Source organism: Spermophilus citellus, assembly GCF_964194105.1.
Source record: "Spermophilus citellus genome assembly, chromosome: 4".
NCBI classification, from domain to species: Eukaryota; Metazoa; Chordata; class Mammalia; order Rodentia; family Sciuridae; genus Spermophilus; species Spermophilus citellus.
The window spans coordinates 33,544,557-33,569,507 of NC_138185.1; the positions used below are offsets into that span (position 1 = coordinate 33,544,557).

The 24,951-nt window shown below is 36.1% G+C and overlaps 2 protein-coding genes across 2 annotated transcripts in view; both read right to left on the bottom strand.

Moving 5' to 3' along the window:
• The window catches only part of HAO1 (hydroxyacid oxidase 1), a 69,895-nt gene extending 64,421 nt beyond the window's left edge, over window positions 1-5,474 (bottom strand). The window contains exon 1 of the mRNA XM_081291729.1: window positions 5,464-5,474. The gene's annotated coding sequence lies outside the window, so the exon portion shown is untranslated. The remainder of the gene's footprint in view (window positions 1-5,463) is intronic.
• Window positions 5,475-7,923: 2,449 nt separating this feature from the next.
• Window positions 7,924-24,951, bottom strand: part of TMX4 (thioredoxin related transmembrane protein 4) — a 40,295-nt gene continuing 23,267 nt past the window's right edge. The window contains exons 6-8 of the mRNA XM_081291728.1: window positions 18,834-18,935; window positions 13,517-13,580; window positions 7,924-12,370 (exon numbers count right to left, since the gene is read on the bottom strand). Coding sequence (XP_081147854.1) covers window positions 12,000-12,370; window positions 13,517-13,580; window positions 18,834-18,935 — 537 coding nt within the window. The 3' untranslated portion in view covers window positions 7,924-11,999. The remainder of the gene's footprint in view (window positions 12,371-13,516; window positions 13,581-18,833; window positions 18,936-24,951) is intronic.

Genomic DNA, 24,951 nt, shown 5'->3' on the forward strand with positions numbered 1-24,951 from the left:
AAAGATTTTTTATGAGAGGCAACTATATCAATGATGATCTGATGATGAAACTGAAAATGATAAGGGAGGAGACAGAATTCTGGCAGCCTCTAGAAGCCAGAAGAGGCAAGGATGCATTCTGCCATCAAGCCTCCAGAAGACAATAACCTCCAGACACTGTGATGTTAGCACCTGTTATGGTTTAGGTGGGAGGTGTCCCCCAAAAGCTCACAGGTGAGACAATGAAAGAAGGTTCAGAGAAGAAATGGTTGGGTTGTAAGCATCTTAACCCAATCAGTGATTTAATCCCAACAGGGATTCACTGAGTGGCAACTGAAATGGTAGGATGTGGTTGGAGGAGGTGGTAATTACAGTGTGTTTTTGGTGTGTATATTTGTATCTGGAGAGTGGAGTCTCTCTTTCTCTGCTTCTTGATCACCATGATGTGAGATGTTTCCCTCTGCCATGATGTTCAGCCTCGTCTTGAGCCATGAAAAATGGAGCCAGCTTTCCATGGACTAAGACCTCTGAAACCCTAAGTCCTCAAATAAACTTTTCCTCCTCTATAGTTGTTCTGGTCAAATCCTTTAGTCACAGCAACAAAAAAAGCTAAGTTAAACTTCCCCATAAGACCCATCATTTCTGACCCACAACTTTTAGCTAATAAATGTTTGTGTTAAGCCATAAGTTTGTGGTCAATTTGTTTTAGCGGCAATAGCAAACAAATATAGATGCAGTCAATAGGAATTCACTTAATGAGTCCACTTAATAGAGGAATATAATACTTTGGAGGGAGGTTGTATATTAAGAATTTTTAGGTCTTGTCTGTTAGGTTCATGAGAGTGTATGTACAAAGCACTTTATATAATCACTCAATACTTACCAAATGTTATTATTTTTATGTTTTATAGTTCAAGGGAAGTACGAGCTCTCTGTTTCTTATCTCTCTCTGTACATTAAAACCACTTGAAGAAGTATAAAATGCTCATGCTGTATCTCCTAACAGCAAGGACCAGCTATATAAGTTGCAGGACCTCATGTAAAAAGTATAGGGCTCCTTAATCACAAATTATTATAAACTTCAAAATAATAACAACAGCTTAGCACTTAAATCAAGCTCTGAGTTCTTGTAGGGATGACTGCACACATCATGTCCCCCACAGAGTTCCCTTTATCCAAAGCATTCTGAAATAAGTTGTATGGACTTGTTTTAAATGTCAAGTTATTCTAGTGTGAAACCACAGTTGAGTACAACTGATGTAGTTCAACAATAGCTTTCAGTAAGTTAAAAACACTGAGACCCTTTGGTGGTACACCAGAATATCTCTAAAACAAATTTTAATGAGACAAAATCAAGCTTTTTTGCTTACTATGGTATGGCAGAGTGCTACCTCAAAGAAGTCTTCATTGCACCTCAGATGAAGGATGGCAAAACTGAAATATTTATTAAAATTCGAAGTGACTGAAGCCTTGGTTAGGATTGGGTAAAGATCAGAATGCAAGTGTACAAGATCAGAGAACACAGTAAGGCAAAATGATGTGAAAACTACTATGTGTTCTATTGAAGAATCTGGTGGGTCTTTTAGAAGGTCCCTGGATAGAACATACAGTTATTTGTCACTTTTATTTTCCTGGGCAAGTGTTTTCTGGAAAAATTATCATGACAAACACAGTAAGGAATAATAGTCAAGTTAATTTAGACTTTAGGCAGTGTAGACATGCTGGATTCGCTCCAGGAAGGTGAAATGTCTTGCTCAGTATTACACAAGTAGTGAGTGAGTCAAGATGGACCCTGAAGGTTCTGACTCAAAAGTAATGTTCATACCACCTTCCAGGGTGCTTCTTCACTTAGACCTGTGTAGGAGAGAGCAAGAAAACAAAAGAAATGTGTGGAGCTTTTAATATATGTTAATCTAGACAACAAAGTAGACCCTACTAAAATTCTTTCCAGAGATAAAAATAATTATTTGTGATTCTGAGTTTTGTTAGCTGGAATTACTGGACCATGTAGGGTCACTAAATTTAGTCAGTTTATATTCTGGCAGTGAATCTATAGGTCTTCAGATTTGTGATGTGACACTTATCACACCTTGGATTAATTACCCAAATCAATAGTGCATATTTGGCATGAAAGCCAAATGCATGAACAATGGAATAAAGAAGTGGGAACTGAAGAATGTTTTTTTTGAAATAACTCCAGAAAGTCAGAGCAATGTGGTTAAGGCTTTGATAATATGAAAACTGATTTGGTGGTGGATTGCGGGTAGGGAGATGCATGTTTCCAATTAGAAAATCAGACTGAAGGAGCAAATTTGATGTAGTAAACATGAGATTCTCTTCAGAAGCAAATCTTCCCCTGTGAAATTATAAACTGGATATTATCTTTGAGACAGCTTCAATAGCCATCTGATTTTTTAAAGACATTATATTATACCCTTACAAAGAAAAACAGCCTACGTCAATACCACTTGGAACCGTCAAAAGCTGTTGCCTTGCTCCATTGGTGGTGAATGGTTTCATTCCAGGGGGATCTGGCTCTGCCATGGAAGTCAACTTCAAGCCAACTTTGCAGCAGTCAGAACAGGCTAATAGCTCCCAGAAACTTGAGAAATTTCTGGAAAAATATGCCAATGAAGGTCCAAATAAAAAAGCTTTGAGTTGTGTCCACTAAAGTGATACAAAGGCACAGGCACAAAATTAAAGAGGTGCAGCACCTACTCCAAGGATGACTTATGCAGGTAAAACTAAAGAGGCTGAAATTAATGTCATGTTTGGTGGACAGGATGTGCTCATATGTTGCTGGGAGAATTCCTGAGGTGGAATGTCTGCAAGATGTGACTCATGAGCCCTGGCCAATCCCTTGGCTGAAGTAGATAGGTGAGTGAGCCACAATTTGCTACATTCTTAATCCAAGAGCAAGAACCATATAAATTTTTAGCACTAAAGTAGCTGACCAACCTGAGTAGGCAATAGAATGGATAGCAACAACCTCAAGAACCATCTCATGGAGCCCATACTACATTCCTTGAGCAGATTTAGGGAACTGGGAGTGATAGCAAGCATAATCCATCTTTTTCAGATCTTAGGTAAGCATAAACAGGGCCCAAATTCCTTCAGGATCCCCTACACACACAGTTCTTCTTGAATAATTGGTACCAATTTGACTGCAGTACAATAGGTTTCCTATGGTGAGGAATCTAAAAGAATCCAATATGGGTGAGTCCATAGGAGGATCACCCCAACCTGCCCAGACAAATCTGGAGGGCTGAGTGTCCAACACTTGCTTCTGTTGTAGAGAAGGAATTTCCAGAGTAGTCTCCACCATGAGGGTGCTTAAAAGCAATATAAGCTTTCCTTACACAAGGAACAGGGACTGGAGGAAACTGAAGATTCTCTGAATGAGGAGAGGGTATGAGTGTGATTAAATCCTGAATCTGATAAGTATCCTTCAGGAAATTTTCCATTTTCTACCTACAATGTTTGTGGAGAGGACAAAGATGAATTTTGGCAGAGGGAACTAAGTCTAAAAGTTCTATGACAAAAGCCTGGAAAGAATTCTGATCTGGCCAGCATAAACTAAATATGTCAGATAAGGGCTGATAGATGGAAAATGTAGTAGGTATACAGGGAAAAGTCCTTTGGACACATGGATATGGAAAGCCTCCTACCCTTTTCCTCTCTCAATAAAGGAGAATTCTGGCCATTGTCTTTGATATTTAGTACTTTCCTGGAGATCCATGGTTTTGTTGTACAGCAAGATGAACCTTAGAAACAGAGACAGTATATTTATATCTATGTCAGAAAGGATCTGTGGAAAGAGGATCTTCTTTTAGAGAAAGTAGAGAGTTAGTAGTAAAAGGAAAGTGGCTAGGAGAAGAAAACAATTGGTGCTGATACTTTGGGGGAATACCACAAAGAATTTTTAGGGAGAGAATAAAAAATATAATGAGGCAATACACTAGTTTGGGGAATGAATAGCTTCAGGGAATAAAAAGAGAGAATTATAATAATATTTAGAAAATCATTTATACTTTCGATTTCTGGATTATAGTCCTTTGAATGCAATAATCCACAGATAGGGCTATCTGAGCCTCAGAATTTAATTAGTATCTGGCATCCTACCTCATAGCAAAATAAAAAAAAAAAAAACATCATCCAACCTAAGAACACAATCATCACCAATTAGCTTCCTCCCAGTATTTACACTTGCTTCCAAGATCATTTTATTCTGATTTCAGGAGTTGGATAGATAAAGGTTGAGTGCTGATCTCTGATGGATCTGTTTATTTCTGGTTCATCCTTATTCTTAACATTACTTGTTTCAGAGACCCAACCCAAATGAAAGGGTCTCATAAACCCTTCCACTCTTAACCAATCAGTCTCCTCAGCCAGGGGATACTCTCAAAGGCATCCCTAAGCGTATCAACACTCCCCTATTTCTCCTCTTAGAAAGAGCAAATGCCCTCAGGAGAAAAATAGCCCCGAATGCCAGGATAACTCCTAGCTCTTTGATGTAGACTCTAATGCCATATAATACAAAATATATACATGCATATTTATATTGTTTCTAAAGCAATTTTTCATGTTGTTCTCATTGAAAGAGCTATTTAAAATCCTCTACCTCCTGATTAATGATGTAGAAAGTTTCCTATTAATACCATTGTAAATATGAGACCCAGAAATTTTAGGTAACATGCTTAAATTCAGATCCACGGCAAGCTGTGGACCTAGATTCAACCCCAGGAAGATCTGTTCCAGTGTCTATTCTCAATCATCAGCTACCCACCTGCTAGGGAAATATATGTTGCTTTCTAGCGTTTCCAAAACAAATCATGGAAAGTCCTGAGGAATATATTTCTAACATTATGGTATTTCTCCCAAAGGTGATAATCATCATCATCATCATCATCATCATCATCATCATCATCATCCAGGGAATGTCTCAGTCAAAATGTTCAAAAGATCAGTTACATAGAAACATTGTGTATACCTGACAATAATAGAACTTATGGGTAATATGTTGATATAATAATAAAATAAAAAGTATTGAACCAATATATATGGGATGAATGAAACTCAAATACATTATTTTGAAAAAAAAGTACCTTTTTATATTTCATACTCTTTCAGGTTTCTAATGTTTTTCCAAAAAAAAAAAAACTGATGTTTCTATAATAATTTTGTCTCAAGAATTTAGACAAGTCTAATCGGCTGTCTGATGAATTGCTTCCTTGTGTGATTTGTAATTGTTATGGTTTGGATATGAAGTGTCCTCAAAGAATCATGTATTGAAGCCTTGGGTCCCCAATGCAGGTATGTTTAGAGGTAGGGCTTTTGAGAACTGATTGAAATGTGAGGGCTGACTTCATCAGTAGATTAATCCACTGATGATCTATGACCACTGGGTAGTGATAAAAACTGTAGGCAGATAGAACATGGTTGAAAGATATTGGTTCCTGGAGGTATTCCTTAGGGGGACTGTACCTTGTCCTGGCCTTCTCTCTCTCTCTCTCTCTCCTTCCTCACCTCAGGCAACCTACAATTGACCAAAATGTCAAAAAAAAAAATTTAAATTCTTTCCTCTTCTAAGTTTCTCTTGTCAGCTATTTTGGTCACAGATAAGAAAAGCTAATACATTAATTTTGGATTGTGAATTCATCTTAAATGGGGTTTTACCAATGTGAATCTTTAAGCCAGGATGGGGATGTTTTAAAGAGTAGTTTTGTTGCTTTCACCTATATGACCTTACCTGATGCTCCATTAGCCTTATAATTTCTTTGAGACTATGGAACTAATCTCAAACTCCAAGTTTTATAAGGTCACACTCATGATTATAATTTCTTAGAGAAGCCTATTGTGTATCAACACATACACCAGGCTAAGAAAGGTTTTCTTGTGCTAGTGAACAGACTTGTTTTGCCAAGTATGTAAATTGGATATTATTTAAATTCCAATATCCCATCTTGAGGCAGCCAACACCTTTTATCCTCTAACCATGTGGCCAATAAAATGTATATTCTGCTATTTCCTAGGGCAACAGCTTTCCACCACCACCATTACCATTATCACCAGCACTGGGAGAGTCCTGGTACTAACTCATGTTTATTTGTTTCATGGTAAATTTTCAGCCTCATGTTCTTTTTGAGATCAACGTTGCCTTTAAAAAGATACCAGTTACAGTTTAGCCAAGATCTCTAGCTTTTGTAGTGAGCTTTCAAATGTTTTCTATCATATTTCTTGAAAAGTGTGTTTTGGAAATGCTAGAGATTAAACTCCTCCTTGAAGATTCACATTATTAGCTCCTTAGAGGACACCAATTTAAAAATTCCTTTGATCAAAAACTCTTTTTGACATACAATGCAGAAAAATCTCTTTTTGGGTTGGGCCATAAATCACCACTTCATGCATTTTATGAATGAGACCTTTCTGCTAGCTCAAGAAGAGCCATGAACTAGTTTCTTGAAGTCATTTACTTGGACCTACTAATAAGACCATGTTTAAATCACAAGACAGGGGCTTATAAGAGCAGAACTACAGTTTTAAAACATGTCAATATCTACGTTAAAAAAATTACCTTCCTTTATGCTATTTAAAAAGATAATTACCTCTGTTAGAAGGTAATTCCTACTTTTCCAGAGTCTACAGAACAAATGCTTTGAAAAGAGGGTCAAATGTCTTGATGCCAAAATTATAATCCAATGGCTTGGCCCATGGTGTTATATATGGACTGACCTAAATAAACAAGACATTTGGAAAACTCCATTCTATACCTGGCTCTCTCACCACTATTGCAGTAGTATGCTATTTTCCACCAGTGGAGACAGCCTTCCCTTCTATTGACAGTCAAGGATATCAAAAGTATTAAAGAATGCATTGTACAATAATGTTAGTGGCCAAAGAAATTACGAGTGTGTGGTCAACTTATAAACTGCTAGGTTTTAATGCTATTTATTAGACTGAGATTCATGCTTAGAACTTATACAGAGAGAGCTTGTTTGAAGAGCAGTTCCATAGAATAACAGCTCAGTAATTAAGATTGTCCTAGAACACATATATTCTCTGGGTCTATCCTATAGTCTCTATCTAAGCAACAACAACAAATAATTTTAGAAAAGGTCTCCATAAGTGACAGTAGTACACAATGAATTCTGATGGTGAAGTCTTTCCAAAGGATAATATTTAAGTTAACATGAATAGTAAAATGTCTACTAAACAGAATATTTGAGAAATCTATAAATTTCTGATAAAAGTATCAGATATTGAAATGGGAGGAAAAGCTCATGCAAAGATTAGAGAGAAAGTGAATTCATAACTTTCTCTTCAAAAAGAAAAAGGGCCAGAATTTATCTCGCTGGGTAGGCAAAGAATCTCTACCAAGAATAACCAAGTTTATATAGGCTGAGACAAAGCTAACATACATATTTCTCTGTAGGAGGAAATAAGATTCAGAGTTAGTTACTCTGAGGGAGGGATTTAGAGGTATACCAATTTAATAACTTTCTTACTACATATCCCACTATCATCTTCCAAGAGAAAAATCAAATCTCCCGTCACATTAAGGCCTGAATGTGTTTAAAGAATTGCCTCACCTCCTTTGTGCTATTTTACTGTAATAGTGGCAAGAAAGCCAGGTGTAGAATGGAGTTTTCCAAATGTCTTATTTAGGATACCAGGTCGGTCCACAGTGTCTTGGAGGAATCACAGCATCATTTGCCATCAGTTCCAGTCCTGCCACCCCCAGACCTCAGGACAAAGTGAACCTGGGAGGTGAGTGGAATGATTTTGTAAAGGCAATACAATTGGCTATGATGATGATGAGCTCTTGAATCATAGAACTCGTCCTTGAGCAGCTAAATGGCACATAATTTGGTCTTTACAGAGTTGGGGTGGGAGAGGTGGGGAATGAACAGACAGATAAAGAGCAAACACAGAAGAAAAAAAAAATTTTAACAAAGTAATATTTTTAACTGCCTAGGCAAATGGTTTTGTGAAAATATTTATATGAAAAGCAATACACTATTTTGCATTTATGTAGTCATCACTATTGGGTTTTGACATAAATGAAAATTTACAATAAAGTGAAACCACACAGGATTAATTATGTACAGTTCTGTATCAGATGATCTATAATATAGGCAATGTACTGCTTGAAACAATATCTTGATTTCTCATTTCACTTGCTAAAGATGCTTTTTTAAGGAAACAAAGAATACATGGATAAACAGAACACTAAATGAAACGGCAAAATAATCAATACCATTACAGAAAATATACATAACAAATTTATAATGCATAACAGTACAAATAAGCAGTGTCTTTAGTATAACAACTGCATTCCACAAAGAAAGTATCTACTAACAAATATGATCTAACTATACCGAAAACATATCACATATATAAAGCATCACAGTCTACATAAATTTTACTGAGAATAAGCCATCTAAGGCCATATCCTGGGCTGAAGTTTTCAAATAAACCTCCACTTTCAGAAAGCTGTTCACAACAGCCCCATCAGGTTTCATCAGACTTGATAACATTTGGCTTTTGCAAGATAAGCTATAATCTTCTCAAGAGAATCAAAATGTAAGACTGAGGTAAAGAGATACTACAAGAGGGAACTTTTTTGTTGGCACAAAAGATTTACATGAATAACCTCCAAAATGCTGATATATTTGACAGGATGGGTTCACCACACATGTATAATACTGACAGAAATAACACTACAACACTGAGATGAAGGACCTACTGACAAACACTAGCAAAAGCACCAATCCCTCTTCTTTCTCTCACTTCATGCTCAAGATTTTACACTGAAATTTACTCTTATTTTCTACCTTTTTATTTTAATTTGGACCCTTTAATGTTTCCCATCCTGTAAGCAACAGAGCAGCTAAAGTCCCAAAAGCCTTGCTAACAAAGTTGGATGGCAAGTATTCCCTTAAATAGCATTTTTATCATCCAACCCAAAGGAGGTACAGGATGCAGATCTGCAAACTTACATACACTCAAATCATGTAGCAACCTCCAAACTATCAACAGAGTTTGGGATCATAAAAAATCAAAATGCAGCTTTCATAGCTGCAAAAGCCAACCTATTCAAAGCCTGTTTACTTTTTATAGGTAGTTATTTTTAGCTTACAGAGATCATATTCACAAGAATGAATGTTGCAAGTACTTGCCAAACAGTGCAATGCCCTGTGAATTGAACAGGCACTATCCCTGACCTATTCAATTATACTTCAAAGGGAAAGAAAGTGGAATTGCTTGTGCATTGCTTCAGTGAGATACCTAACCAAGCAGGCTTCTTTTAGCAGATCTAGCAGGAGATGAATAATAAAAGAAATCACTATAGGGTAACTAGAAGTTTCACATTCCTTCTAATCAGTGACAAGGCACCCTGCTCCAACTACCTGCACATAAAGTGCTATGTACCCACACTCCACAATCATTACTTTACTTCATTCACCTATTCTGAATTTGCATAAAACACAATTGTATGATTAAACAAACTGATACTGCAATAGAGGGAAGCATGACATTTTTAAAAAATTTTAAAATCAAAATCACATTTTCCATGCATTTAACCACTGGATTAAATATATTATCTATAGAAAAAAAAAAACAATTGAAATGCTGATCTGACTTTAAGTTTAGGTTGATGTTTTTCTTTAGGTTTATATTAAGTATTGAAAACAAACCTAGAGGTTCAAGTGAAAAGATAATAAATTAGATGTGTATGGATCAGGCCACCTCATAGAAAAGCTATCTTTTGTTAGGATGTTAAAAAAAAAAAAGGAAAAATCAGGAAAAAATGGTTCTTATAGATCGATACTTAAACTTTTACTGGATCCTCTTCCCAAGATATTTTTCTTCCCACTCTATATTTTTAAAAAAGAAAATACATTTTTCTTATTATGTAGTTAGGTATTATTTGAGGTCCAAGTGTAAATTGGGCTTACACTTAAGAAAAAAAAAATAACAAAAATAACAACAACAACAAAAACAAAAAAACAAAGTAGAACGTGTTTTCTTTCTCATGCCTTTTCTCTAGTTGAAAATTTCACTTTAAAAAATTCTATTTGCAGGAGGGACATTATATAGAAAAGCCAATCTATGAAACCTTTCTTATTTCCTAACTCTAAACTTGAACTCACTATTCTTTGAAATCTTTGTTTACACAGCTGATTGTAAGAGAAAGAAATCCAGTGACAGGAGGACAGGCACAGCTTAGCTTGAGAGTATCCAGAAAAGCGTCCTGGTGTCAGGGAGTAGAACTGCCCCCATCAGAACCATGGCACTTTGGGTGAAGGTGTGTCAGAGGGGCGGGAACTGGAGTGAGGGGAAGAAACAGGCACAGGTCAGGTCAAAATTCTTCCTCCCAGTCCATCAATTCTGTGATGGTCTGAAGAGCACAATTACTAGCAACTTTAACAAACTTCAGCATATTAGGGAAGAGACTATTAGCTGAGTTGGAAAGATGAAAAATAACTATCTTTGAAAATCAGTTCTCCTAGTAAAAACCTCCTTTGTGCAAAGTTGAAAGGAGCTTCAATCAACTACAGGAGGGCAGAGAGTTTCAGAGCCTCCCCCACCAGTGAGCCCTGTTGTTCACAGTTAATACAAGGAAAGGGTTATATAAATAGTCAGATAGAAATAGACTGCATTTCCTTTTTAAAGATGACAGAAACTTTCTGAATTTCATAAACCTGTACTCATTATTCTGTCTGGATCCAAGGGGTATAAGCTTGACTTTAAGCATCTTTCATATGCTTGGAATCTAATTTTATGAATTTATTTTAAGACATAAATCAGGTAAGAAAAAAGTAGATGGATGGATTTTGAAAAGAAATTGGGTTCCCTGGGTACGTATAGTAGATTGAGGAGTGAGAGATTTACAAAGATACAATTCTCTAGAAGTTAAGGAAGATGGAAACAAAATCAAATCTTTTACTTCCTGATACTGACTTTCATTAATTTTTTCACCAAAAGCACATCAAGTGAACGAAACTAGAAACAGTTTCCAGTTATTACTGAGGTGTTTCAAGAGCCAGGGAACCCCCTGAGATGGAAACAAAACAACACAGTATTCAAGTTTTCTTCACAAGGCTACCCTGTACTGGGAAAGACTTAGATCACTCCTGGCTTCAAAAAAATATAAAGCATTGCTAAAGAAACTTTCTGAAAAAAGAAAACTACTACAGGTTGGCCAAAAAATTGTTTTAAAATCTGTCCTAAAATCCCTACTTCCTTTTGAAACTCCAAAGGTTACAACATTTCATTTGAGATAGCTGGCAGTCAGGGCTTCATCAGTTGTGTTAGATTTTCTAAACCTTCAAATGAGAATAAACATGGTGGAAGCAGACCTGGCTGCTGCATCTCCTAAGTGAGAAACAACTGTGAAGAGTGTGGGTAGTCTGCAGGCTCATAGTAGAAAAGTTGGAGAAATAAATAAGAAATAAAACATAACAAAGGAGATTTAGAGAGCTGGCATATTTCCAAGCTCTTTTCTAAAACTGTACCCAGGGCCCTCTGGATTTCTATCTCTAAACAAATATTTGTGCACTGTGGTGCATGATGTTTCTTACAGTTTCACAAAATAAATAGTTAACACATGAAAAGGAAGCAAGACTTATGCTATTCTTTGAGGATGCTCAGAAGTAAAGGCTGCTTTGCCTTCATTTTATGGATCTGTAGCTTTTTCTCCAGAGGGTGCTAATGATTGGGGGTTGCCTCCTCTGGTTAAGACTCTCAAGCCCCAATTAAATGAACTTGTTCCCATCCAGATCCCCCAAACAGATCATAACAGCATGTTGTTTTTATCTCTCGATTGTCATGACTGAAAGATTGTCCTTAGGGTACATGAGGCCTGTGCCTATGATACAATGCCACTAGAGATCATCTTTTAAGGGAGAAGCTTTCTCAGTCAGGAAAAATTAAGGATTTGGTTTAAATTGCAGACCAGAGGAAAGCTGACATATTCTTTTGGGCTACACTGTTGGAAACTGCATCACCGAACCTATCTATGGTCCCTTACTGGCATTCTGACTCTTGCGCTGCCTCAATGCATCTTCTGCCACTTCTGTATCAGGTGAATGGGGCTGCTCTGTGACGTCTTCTTCAGCCTCATCAGGTTCAACTTCTTCCTGGGTCACACTGCCCTCTCTCAGGGGCCCTTGGTCACTGACTTCACTGTTCTCCTCATCCACACCACCTGGCAGATTGTCCTCTTCCTCTTCCTCCTCTGCTTCATCCTCATCGACAAGGTCTTCTTTCTCTTCTTCATCATCAACAAGGCTGTCCTTGTTTTCTTCTTCATTTGAATCATCTTTTTCCTCCTCTGCATCCTGCAACTGTTCAGCCCTGTGAGCTTCCTCAGACTTCTGATTCTGCTCTGTAGAGAGAAGACAGGAAAAACATCCTCCAAATAAATGATGGTAATTCAGTATTCAATTGAGTGTGTTTATCTATGAAATGAAAAAACAGGTGAATTGATAGTTTTATCCACCTTGAAGCTCTTGGTATTATACAGAACAATTCTTTGCTTAGCATCCTAGCCCCTACCTAGGCTTCTCCTTCCCTGAGGGCCTTCAGTTACTGTTGACTTTGGCAGAACATGTGGGCAGAGAGCAAAGGTTCCTTCATGCTCTGTATTTTGTGGCTTTTAAAAGGGTCAGTGGCTGACTGGTCATAGCAATTGGTTTGGAAATGTGACTTGAGCTGAACCAATCAGAATACTCCCCAGGAGAGTCAGGAAGAAAGGCCATCCTGTTTCTTAGTAACTGGTTAAACTGGTAAGATGTGAGTTGGGACTGCTGATAGTCACTAAATGAACACCATGGAAACAGAAACCCAACATCACTCAGGCTGGGAATGATGCCAGAACACCCTTGGACTTTTCAGACAATTAAGCTAATAAATTTTCATGTTCCCCCCTGAAGATGCTTTATACTGGGTTTCTGTTACATTTAAGAATTCTAAAGATCACATATATTATTCAATTATCTATGGAAGTCTCAAAGCCCCCAAAATTTCAAGTATGAAAATACAAATTTATCTAAACTTCAAATAAAATTCAACAATTACAAAGTCTTTATGCAAAGTCTCAAAAAATAGCCATGAAAAAGACATTCAAATCCAGGGCCACTTATTTCCAGAAGCAGTGTGAAACACTGCTAGGATTCAGGAATACTGCCTTAAAGGACAGTAACACACAGTAGAGACTCAATAAATGTGCACTTCTCTCCCTCCTATTGTTCAATTCAAATGAGGAAAAGCTGTCCACTGATTAATAAAGGGCATAAAACTAAAGAGCAATTACCAATATAAAATATATTCCAACTTAACAGAGGAGAAAAAGGATTTTTTATTTTCAAATATACTCAGAGAACATATTTTAAGAAAACAGTCAAGGTGATATTTTGTTCATCTAAAAAAACAGGGGAAACCCCCTATGTATACGAAGCACAAAAAGAATTCCAAACCATAGAACACCACAAAATTCTAAACATACTCTAACATATGAGCTTTTCAGACTTACCAGAATGCTCAGATAAATTCCTTGGAAGTGGCACATAGAAACATTCTGATATTATCACCAAGATCTGGAGGAAGAAAAGTGATTTTATAGTAAGTTCACATAACAGTTATTACCAAAGGGTATCAAAATTAGGCCTTGCTTCTATATAAACAGACATTCTTAGACTAATAATTAATAGCTGATCAAAAGTCTTCAAAAAGATAAAGATATAATTAAGAATTTCCTCCTTTCAAATGTGACATAACACAGGAAAATACCAATAATTTAGAACAAGGGCCACAAAGTCAAAAGCCTACAGAGAGTCTACTATAAATAGATGAGTGAAACAGGTATAAGAAAACAGGCTCTACAAGCCAAGTCTAAAATGGTCTCCCTAAAAACACTATTTTGAACAAACAAAACTACTATGTATTTATTTGAGCTGCCTCACACTAATGAGTAACCCTCAATTGAGTGGAAGAACATTTCAGGGTCTGGAATTCTTATGAATACCATTGCAATTTCTACAGACAAACTGTGAGAAAACTACTAAAAAATGTGAACTAAATCCTATTTGAGGCAGTGATGGATTAGTTTCATCTCTGACCTTGACTGAAGCATAAGTCATTTTCTATTGTAATAACCATGTCTTTTTCCTTGATGAACTCTAAGCTCCTTAAGGATAGGATCCATCTGCCATGGCCATACTGATGATACTAATGGCTACATCCAATAAGGCACCTGGTGCCAGAACAAATTGAGATTCACTCTCTTCATGTACAATTTTCCCTGCCCTTAAAGCACAACATGAACAGATCCAAGGATAAAGAAAGCTGCCCATTTAGAAGGCTATACATTTCTTCTTGTATTTAATGCTTAGATTACAACTTCTTTTTGAATAATTGTCCAGTCTTTAAAAACAAGAATAGTGCTACATATACTAGTGTTTTACATGTGCTCTAAAATTTTAAATAAGTCAATTCATAGTCCTTTTGATTCAATTTTATAAGCATCAAATGAGTACTCTACTTTGTGTTCAGGATTACTACTAGGCATATATTCATTTATTACTGTACTTGATATTTGGTTCATTAGGTTCAAGGTACCATGCATGTTAGTATCTGGGGCGTGTGTTGCAAAGAGGAAAAAACTAAGTCTATGGAAAATAAGTCTCATACAAAGCACTCTGATACTTAAGAGATAAAGAGCTTACATCCAGGTATGGAGTGGAGAAGGATCAAGGATGGAGGAAGCATTGAGCCAGGGCATAGAGTGGACAGCATGGGCAACATTCACTGCGTGGCTGCTCTAAGCTGCAGCCAGTGAGATTCCTGAGGCTCCTGGATCTCGATAAAGTCACAAGTGCCAGGTTCAGGAGACCCATGAAATAAGGCAGTGCATTTCAGGAAGGCTTTGTGGGTTAGGGAACAATAAGCTCCAAGCCATTAAATCACCCTTACCAGCAAAGAGGAAGCATTTCCATGTGTTAGGACTGAGGTTAAGGATCTTACATTTTCAATGTGATATTCATATGTTTACTAGCTATTTTCAGGACATAATATCTCTTGTGACTTTTTTTCTTTCTTAATTTCACCAGGAAGGACAAAGTCTTAATATATTGCAAGTGAAGAAGAAACATCTTTCAGTGACAATACAAGCATTTCCAACAATGCCACAGGGAGAAACTTGCATTTATGATACTAGAGGGCAGGCTGGTACTGGAGAAAAGACTCAACAGGAGTCCCACCTTTGTCTTTCTTGCATTAGCTGAATAACCTGAAATTCCCTTAACTGCTTTCCCTTGTGCTCAAAAGGACAGGTTTGAGCTAGCCTACCACCAAGGTCTTTTGTCTTCCTTCTCAGAAACTAGGAGGAAATCCTCTCATCTTTTCATTAGATTCTTTCACTTCAAGGTCTAATTCTGGTCTAGAAAACCTTTCAGAAACAGTCTATAGGAGAATGGTACCTTTCTCTTCATCTTCTACAATGACCATAATAGGTTTTGGCTTCTACCTAGATGCAGATAGCCATGCTCCAAAATGAAGAGGTGCACTGAAAGATGGAGCTTTTTCACAGAGTTATGACATTCATGATTCTAACACTGGGGACCTTCCTCTGTGGAAGGCCCCAAGCTAGACATTGGTTATCAGCATCTAGAAAAATAATCTACTTAAGCACCAGAATTTGGATAGTGCCTATATATGGCAACAGAAATAGATATGGCAGAGGAGAAAGCAAGTCAGCCTCTTCTTTTTCCATGAAAGAACTATCTGAACTGAAAAGCTTTTAGACCTAAGCTACTTGGATCATAGCCTGTGTTCTGCAGGACTTTTCTGCTTCTCTAAAACTTTGCTGCCTTTCACCCTTCAGAGTCCAGTTACTGACAACAGAATGTGATCCTGTCACAGTCATTTGATCTATAGACTATGAACTAAAGATCACTCCAATGTTAGTTAAAAATACAGAATATATACTTGATTCTAAAACTGAGCTCTTTATTTAATGTGAAAAATAACATTTTATAAAATACTTCTACCATTACCAGGCTCAATCAAGAAAACAAACAAAAATCAAATCAGCAGACTTGTTTTCATTTCCCATATTTTAAAGCTGGGGTTGGGGGGAGTAGTAAATACAATAGTCAAGCTAAATGAAGAAATAATAGAGAACATTTCTTATGGAAAACATCTTGCCCTCCTAGCACTATGAAGACACACATAAAAGGAAGGAATGTGTCAAAAGTCATCAGAACCAAGTTCACATGTCTGCAAGCCTGGCCTTGACTTTTAGCCCCAGGTAATGGCAGAGGTGTCACAGAGTGCTAAAACTCACATCTGAAGCTCTGGCCTCTAATCCTGACTGTAAAAAGCAAGTGAGTCACAAAGCCTCTGCTGGCTGCAGGTTCTCTGGGAAGGGGGTGGTGAAATAGAGTATTTTAAAGGCTGTTTCCTTTGAGTACTCAGGCAATTCCTACTCTTCTATTTTGAGAAATCCTATACTCAGCAGTTTTATCTCCGATTTATTCTATCTGAACTAGTCATCTTCACATCCTGGCTTCACAACAGATGTGTCATTCCCCAGGGAATGTGGGCAAGATATGGGGCAGCTGCTTCTCTGGGCCATTTAGAGCCAGTCTCAGTGATTCTGTTGAGCAGCAGCATCCTTTTCCCTAGTGTGCTACATTCTCTCTGTGGCTAAGAGGTGAAAACAATTGAGAAATGCTTCTTCTATAATCCTAGAAGCTAGTGAAAAGGCCATTCTGGAATAGATGATTTCAAAAGAGATAAAATAATTCAGCTCTTTCAAATTGTACAACTAATTCCTAAAGATTCATAACCCACTTGATTCTAATGTATGAAATATGATTTGTCAAGAGCTTTGTAATGTTGTGAACATCCAATAAAAAAAAAAAGATTTAAAACTACAAAAAAATAAAGATTTCTGAAGGCAAAAATTCTACATACTTTAGAATTTTACAAAAATGTGATCTTAAAGATGTATTTGCTATTTCTGATTAACAGATTATTTTGCTAAATAACATTATCATCCCATTTTTTAATAAAGGCACAATAGAGTGTTCTCTTTATCACTTGAATCTTCTTTCTTCAAATCAAGCCTCCAATCACCTTCCTATAATGTTATTTCAATCTAAGTTTCAAAATGAACCTCATGCATAGGCAGGCCTGACTCAATTTCTTAGACTTAAAAGTAACCTCAAAGTCTAAAACTCTTTATGCTGAGAATTCTCACTGGTTTTCCAACAGGTACACTCAACCTACATTCCCTTTGTCTCCATCTCTGAATTACCCAGGACACCTCATCCTGTTCCCCTACAAAAGCTTCACACTGCTAGAAAAATCTAACATTAAATAATACATGGGAGAAGCACAAACAGTTAATCCTACTTAAATCCAAAGTCAAATCCCTTTAAAACAGGGCAGTGGAGACATGTTAACTAGCAATACAATTAATATAACAGAATATAACACACCAGGGACTTAATTATTAATTTATTCAGGTTGCTAAATTTCATCCCTACCTCTAAAGTTAACACCAGTAGTAAATCTCAAAGATAAGCCATAATGTGAATACAGCATGCTCTTGGAAAAATAAGAACCAAGTGTCCTCCACTCCTTAGAGTTATTACTTTGTCAGACCAAGTTGTGACTCAGTATCAAGTCAATTGCTAAGCATTTAAGCTTATTAAAAAGAAATGTACACAATCTTACCTAAAAGTTTGTTCTTTAATATAAAACTTTTATAATCTTTAATTATTCTCACCATGGAGTAGTTAACAGCTATGTAATTACCATACAGTAAAAAGGCTTTTCAGAACTTCTAAGAATTCAACAGGAAATCAAGTTGATCAAGGGCAGGTTAAGAGAAAGACAAAAAATAATTTGTATCAAAGAGTAAAATATGCCAGGTGTGGTGGTAAACATTTGTAATCCCAGCAGCTCAGGAGGTTGAGGAAGAAGGGTTGGGAGTTCAAAGCCAGCCTCAGCAAAAGCGAGGCAGTAAGCAATTCAGTGAGACCCTGGCTCTAAATAAAGTACAAAATAGGGCTGGGGATGTGGCTCAGTGGTCGAGTGCCCTTGAGTTCAATCCCCAGTCCCCCCTTCAAAAAAAAAAAAAAGTAAAATATGCCACACATTTATAGTTGCCTATATAATTAAATAAATAAATTTATTATTTCAACTTTCACCTAAAACACCTAGGGAGAAAATACTGAGATACCTACTGGATACTGATTTTCATGTCCAAGGAGAACATGGTGATTTACTCTGAATCTCCCCCCCCCCACATTAATGACAGTGTTCTTTCATCCACATTATTTTACAAAATTCACCTCAGGAAAACCAAATATGTATAAGCAGCTGTATGTATAAGCAGCTGGTCAGGAGCAGAGGTTCAATTGGAGGATATGAACAGGAAAAAAAAAACAAAACTTTGATCTAAGTAAGAAACAAATTCACAACTTTGGCCTTATCACCACCATAGTCTAATCAAGTAGGCAATGTGTAAAAACCATAGTCAACTCAATTATCTTGGAAACTATCAAGTCGGGGTCTCTGTTTCTTCGTTCACCAGTGTTTATGTTCTGGGAAAAACACATCTTCAGAATAGTTAAGGGATAGGACTAGGGAGCAATAATTTAATGAACTTTCTATTATATCTCATATTACCCTTAAAAGTAACATTAAATAATCAAATGCTATTTAATTACTTGATTATACACAAAAGAATGTTTTGTGTTTTTTTCTTTCTTAGTCCCCTTTGAGTTTTACAGGAAATCCACATTTCTTTAAAGAAGAAAAAGATTGGTTTTCTCTCTTACCAGACCCATAAGGAGGCCAAAAAGCAAAGTGGCAATGACAAAAAAGACATAAGAACACCAGGCAGGAATTCCAAGGGTCACTGTGAAATAGTTGTGAAGATGCTGCAAACGAAAGAAAAAAAAATTACTTGTAATGAGGACCAAAAATATTTTAATCATCTTTTCTAACACCAACCTGTAAATTGTCTATCCATACATTTTTCCACAAAATGACCCCAAATATGTACCCAAATGACTCTTAATGAGTAAGTCAAGTTTTTCAACATTGAAATACTCAGAGTAATTATAAAGGTTGTATCTGAAAAGAGTTATCTTTCCCTAGAGCTCTGGACTTGAACAGAACTCTAGTAAACTGTTTTGCTAGTCCTTTCTTCGATCATAATTGTTTTGTTTGTTTTGTTTTGGTCCCTCATATAAATAATTATATATATTCAGTATTTAATCATAACATGGCATCTTTTAAAAAAATGAAATTCTTGGTCCTTTAGAAATTTTTAAAGCAAAATTACTACAGAACCAACTATTTAAAATTGTCTCCATATTTACTTTTTCAAATAAGACTTATTATTCTACCCTTTAACAACTTTATTAACTACTACAAGAAATAAAATGCAATACTGAACAAAATAATTTTTTTTGATTAATTTATTTTAAGCAAATGAGATTTTATTAGTCTTTCAGTAGAGCATACATTATCTTATGCTTACTATTCTCTGGGACTCTAATCACAAATACTTGAAGAGACACAATCTTAGCTAGGAACTAGTTACCTACTAACTCACACAGGGTATAGACATGAACCTGCTCATTTAATGTCAAGGTCCACTTAGATGCGAAGTTGCAGAGCTAATGCTTCCCCATGGTAATTTAGTCATCTGTTTTGATCCTTACATTGCCTAATCCAAGCAATTTCTAGACACAGGGTAAAATGGTTCCAAGTTATATAGATATAATCAACAAGCAAAGAAAATGATTAAATGATCTGCCTAGAACTGATAAAATAGATGAAAATGAATTCAAGTTTCTGTTTAATTTCATATTTCTCAAAATTTAAATCATTCCCATTGGTTTCCTAGTTTATTTTGGGCAATTTAATAATACATTTTACTCTGGCTTAATTCTGAATGAAAGACAAGCAAACAAAAAAGTTGGTTAAATGATCTCATATAATCTGATAGATCTAAATGAAGACTCAGCAAACATTTTAAGCACTAACACATGCAATCAAAGTATTCAATCAACACTTGTTGGATAAGGAAAAGATACCAAATGCTTGAACTAATCACATGAAATATAAACAAACAATTTGTAAAGCTGCTGTCTTTCTTCTGTTGATGGCACTTGTCATCAGTCTGTGCTTAGTCAGGACGATTGCTTATGAAGGGTAGTTTAAAACTCTTTCAATGTAAGTTCAAAAGGTATTATACATTTCCTACTTTAGAACACAATGTTTATTGGACAATTTATGCTTTTCTTGATGACTCAGTGCAATCAACATGATTAAGCTCTGAAATGTGCCAAAAAATTAAGATACTAATTAAGATACTAAAAGTCAATCTGTCTCCGTGCTGACTCAGGGATGCATTCTGGAACTTGTTTTGTGTCTTCTGATTTATCTCATTTATGTGATTGGAATAAAAAAACTGAAATTTTTAGATGAATGTGTCTTATGCCCTTTCTGCAAAATAAATGATTGCAACTTTCAAGAAAATTTCTAACTTTTAGATTTTAGTAAGTTATTTGCTTTTGAATCATTGCATTCTGAGTCCAACATTTTTTAGCATTCTCAAAACATTATCTTATTGTAATGAGCTTCACTTCAATTCTTATACCAACCCACTCTTGAAGCGATTTGAGCTTCTTAAAGAAACTCTGCCATCTTGTGGTTTTTCAGGTAATTATTACTAAAGATATTAATCAAGTTATGTTTTCACAAACTGTAGATATGAATCTTTATCTGTTTACTTTGAGTTCATAATGGCTTTAGGGACCCTCTGTGAATGTTATAAGTCACAATATTAAGTACCTGGAGTTTTGCTTCAAGATCTGGATAGAACTATGATAAAATTGTTTTGCTCATTTTTTCTTCCATCATCAAAGATTTTTTTGGTCCCCCTTGCCTATGTGTACATGTGTGCATGTGTGTATGTATGTGTGTCCAAAATAATAACTGACTAACACTTATTTGATTTAATTTTACATTTTCATGTTTGTTTCTTTAACCATGTTTCTTTAAATACCAGTTTTCACTTGTGTAAAATCCTGGTCCTTGTTCAATATTACATGTTCTCGTTACAAGGAAGTATTTACTGAAAATGCACTCAAATGTCACCTGATGGGTATGATAACCTATACCATTATATATTATATTATCTGACTTAGGGCTAATTTCTGGCTAAACATATAATTGAGTTGAGAAGACCAAATGAAAAACATCACTACAACAGAGTAAATGAGAACAGACCAATCAGTGGTCAGACTGGATTTAAGGAACCAGGCCAAGGTCCCCATGGTCAGAGGCAGAACCTTCCTTCCCCATGAAGGCCAGGACTCCCTCCAGAAGTCTAAACCATTACAGGCTGAATAAAATGCCACCCAGAGCATCCACCCATCCAAACCAATGTTTCACAGTCTCACTCAAAGCTGAATTGGCCCTGAAAAACAGAGTGTCTTTGGATTTAGAACTTGCCTATATCACAGGATATATACTCTGAGGTCAAGGACAGGCTTGATCCCTCACACACACATATCAGAACTGCCAAAATATTTTCCCTATGTGTGAGCAGGCAGAAAGGACTCCTCGGTGGTAGTGGAGTACTCAATCCTCCTCCATGTTCTACCCCCAATATTTGCAATGAGACACAGACTTGCAATCTCTTGTAGAGTCCATGAAAGGAACCTCGTGAATGGCACAGTCTCACTGTAATGTTCTACAAAACATTCTAGACATTTTTATAAGCGGGGGAAAAACACAGTAAAACAAGAGACACTGCTATGTAAATCACAAGGGAATGTTTTCAAGTTCTTTTTAATTTTTTTAGATGTTGATGGACCTTTATTTTATTCATTTATTTATATGTGGTGCTGAGAATCAAAACCAGTGCCTCCCACATGCTAGTCAAGCAGCACTACCACTGAGCCACAACCCCAGCCCTCAAGTTTTAAAAAAGTATTATTCTCCAATATAAACATGCAAGACCTTTAATTCTCATCCTTGGATATTTATGAAACACTAAATTTTCTGTTATGATAATCTAATCAAAAGAGAAGGTGATATTCATCAAACAGATTGTCCTCTCCAGGATGAAGCATGCCTTAGTTTAGCTAAAATTTGCCATGTCTATGCCCTTTCATAACAACAGTGACCTTTAGGAGACATAAGTTATATCCTATATTAGTTTTAGTAATTCACCAAATTTGATCAAACAATATTTTAAATATTTAAACACTAAACCTAGTTATCAAAAGTATGTATGTTGTACAAGTGCCACAGAATTGTGTTTTAAGTTTATAATTAGTCTTGTTTAAAATAAACAAAAACAACAACTAAAAAGTATTCTTGTTGTTTATCACCAGAAGGGGAAAATAAAATAATAAAGACGGCAATGATTAATGATTATAACTACAAAAAGTAGTTATCAAATATAACCTAAGTGCCAGATTCTATGCTAAACATTCAAAGAGTTCTGGTAAGAACAGTCTATGTCAGAGAAAGCAAACAGCTTCAGAAACATGAACACAAGGAGGAAAAAGATGGCTTGTGTTTTGAAAGGGAGAAGGATAGTGCCTCTGAAGCATGGTATCCAATCATAAAGAGAGATAAGAAAACAAAGACTAGAACATCTCTGTCCACACATGTGCCATCAGACAAAAAAATCTCAGCCTGGAGAACCCTAGTCCTGACTATGAAACCAAAGCCAACCGCAGTGCTTCCTAAAATGCAATCTTCTTCACATCACCTTCATGACATTCACCTCACCCTATACTGTTTTGAGAGTATTAACATTGCATTAAGTTGAATCATTTTAAGTTTTAATAAAAGTGTTTAAAGTTTTTTATATTGCTACTGCCTTAGAAAATCAGAGTCAACTCTGGACTTTGAGGATGTCTCCTCTCTGAGAAACTTTTTAAGTTGTTCACCTCCTAGACTTCATTGACTCCTTTTATGAGTGAAGCATGTGGAATGTCAAGACAATCCATGAGGACAGGATTACTTCTATGAGTTTATACAAAGATATCTAGTATACAGGTGAATGCCCTTATGATTGGATTAGAAAGACAATTTGAATTTGTTGATGGAGAGAACACTGATGATCATTTACTCTTAGCCACATTGTGGTACAAATTACCAATCAAAAATTCCTACGGTTCCACTGGCCATGGTGGAGCATGCCTATAGTCCTAGCAGCTCAGCAGGCTAAGGCAGGAAGATCGAAGGTTCAAAGCTAGCAACTTAATGAGCTATCAGCAAACTAGTGAATCCCTGTCTCAAAATGTAAAAAGTTGGGGATGTGACTCAGTGGATAATTGCCCTGGGATTCAATCCTTGTTACAAAAAAAAAAAAAAAAAAAAAAAAAAATCCTAGGGTTCAAGGTAACTGCAAAAAGGCTATTCAAGCAACTGCCCTACTTAAGGGTTCACTTCAAATAAGAAGATAGGGGAGGCTGATGCAAAATGAAGAAGGACAAATGCAAACCAAATAAAATCTCTTGAGTTCATAGGAATTCAGCTAAGTGGGTATCACAATACCAGGCAACCCTAGAATCCTAAGGTCCAGTTTTAAACTCCAAAATGTCAGACAAGCAAGTTGACTTCACTCCTAAAACAGAAATTCAAGGACTTTAAGGAATCACTAGTTTAGTAGGATCTGATGTTCTAGATATTGACATTTTTTCTATTGTTTTTTTTTCCATTACGGAAAAATTAGAGAGTACAGAAAAAAAACAGGTCTTTAAAATCAGCCAGAATTCCAGTATTAAAGAATATCATTGTCAAGAATCTATTTGATCTGTCTAGGCATTTTTCTATATAAGTGATACATAATGTTTTGCTCTCTCCCCCCAATTAATAAGTTGCATCTTTCTTTTCAGAAAAATTTACTTCTAACAGCTAGTCACGCAGGAAAGTTGACTGCTGAGGAAAAATTGACTTCTATTTGTATACATATCCACAAAATCTCAGTAGGATAAAAGACTATAGACAGACATCACCAATCTTGCTTCTCTAGCTTTAGACACATTACTTCTTTCTTGCTTAAATGTTTTTATCTTCTTTCTCTGAGACTTTCCACACTTTATGTTTTAGCCTCATCCATGATCTGTCTCTCCCTCCCACACCACGTGCTGTGCTTCTTCTGTTCATTGTTAATACTACAGTTTTACTTCTGTTCATTGTTAATACTACAGTTTTATTTTATCTAGACATAAGTTAAAAACAGATGACATTCCAGACAATTATATATTTGACCCTGACAAGAGACTCCTGAGCAAAAGAAAAAGTCAGATAACTAAGCAGGTAGGACAGTCAGCTAAGACTGCTAAGTAAGGCCAACAAAGCCAGACTATGCCAAGATTTGGAAATGGGGACCAGAAAGACCTGATGGGACATCAAGGACTAGGCCCCATCAGGCCAAATATCATAAATCTTGTAAATAAGAAGTCAAGAGCTAGTAGAATGTACTAACTATATATCTTCCCTGATATAGTCTTTGAAAGTAAAACTCTTCTCTAGCATCAATGAAAGTCATGATTTTTTTCTCAACCTGGAGGATAAATTCACCTATTAATTTTTAGATCATAGGTTCTGTGCTAAGATCTTGCTCTCAGTGCTGTCTGATAGCCAACAAATCTACAAGGCTCAGATATCTATTAGACTATATGATAATCAACCTTTAATGTCAACATACTGCAAAAGGCAAAATCCTTATTCTCAATTTTCGGATTGCAATTCACAGTTCTCAGCTCTTGACTAAACTTCGCACCAATGTTAATAAATCAACAGAAGGAAAACTTATGAAAACTATTTAGAAAAAGGAAAAATACTAATTATTGTTGAATGTGATTTTAAAAATGCCAAAAAAAACCAGTTAAAGTTTAACCAAAAAGACTGAATCCAAGT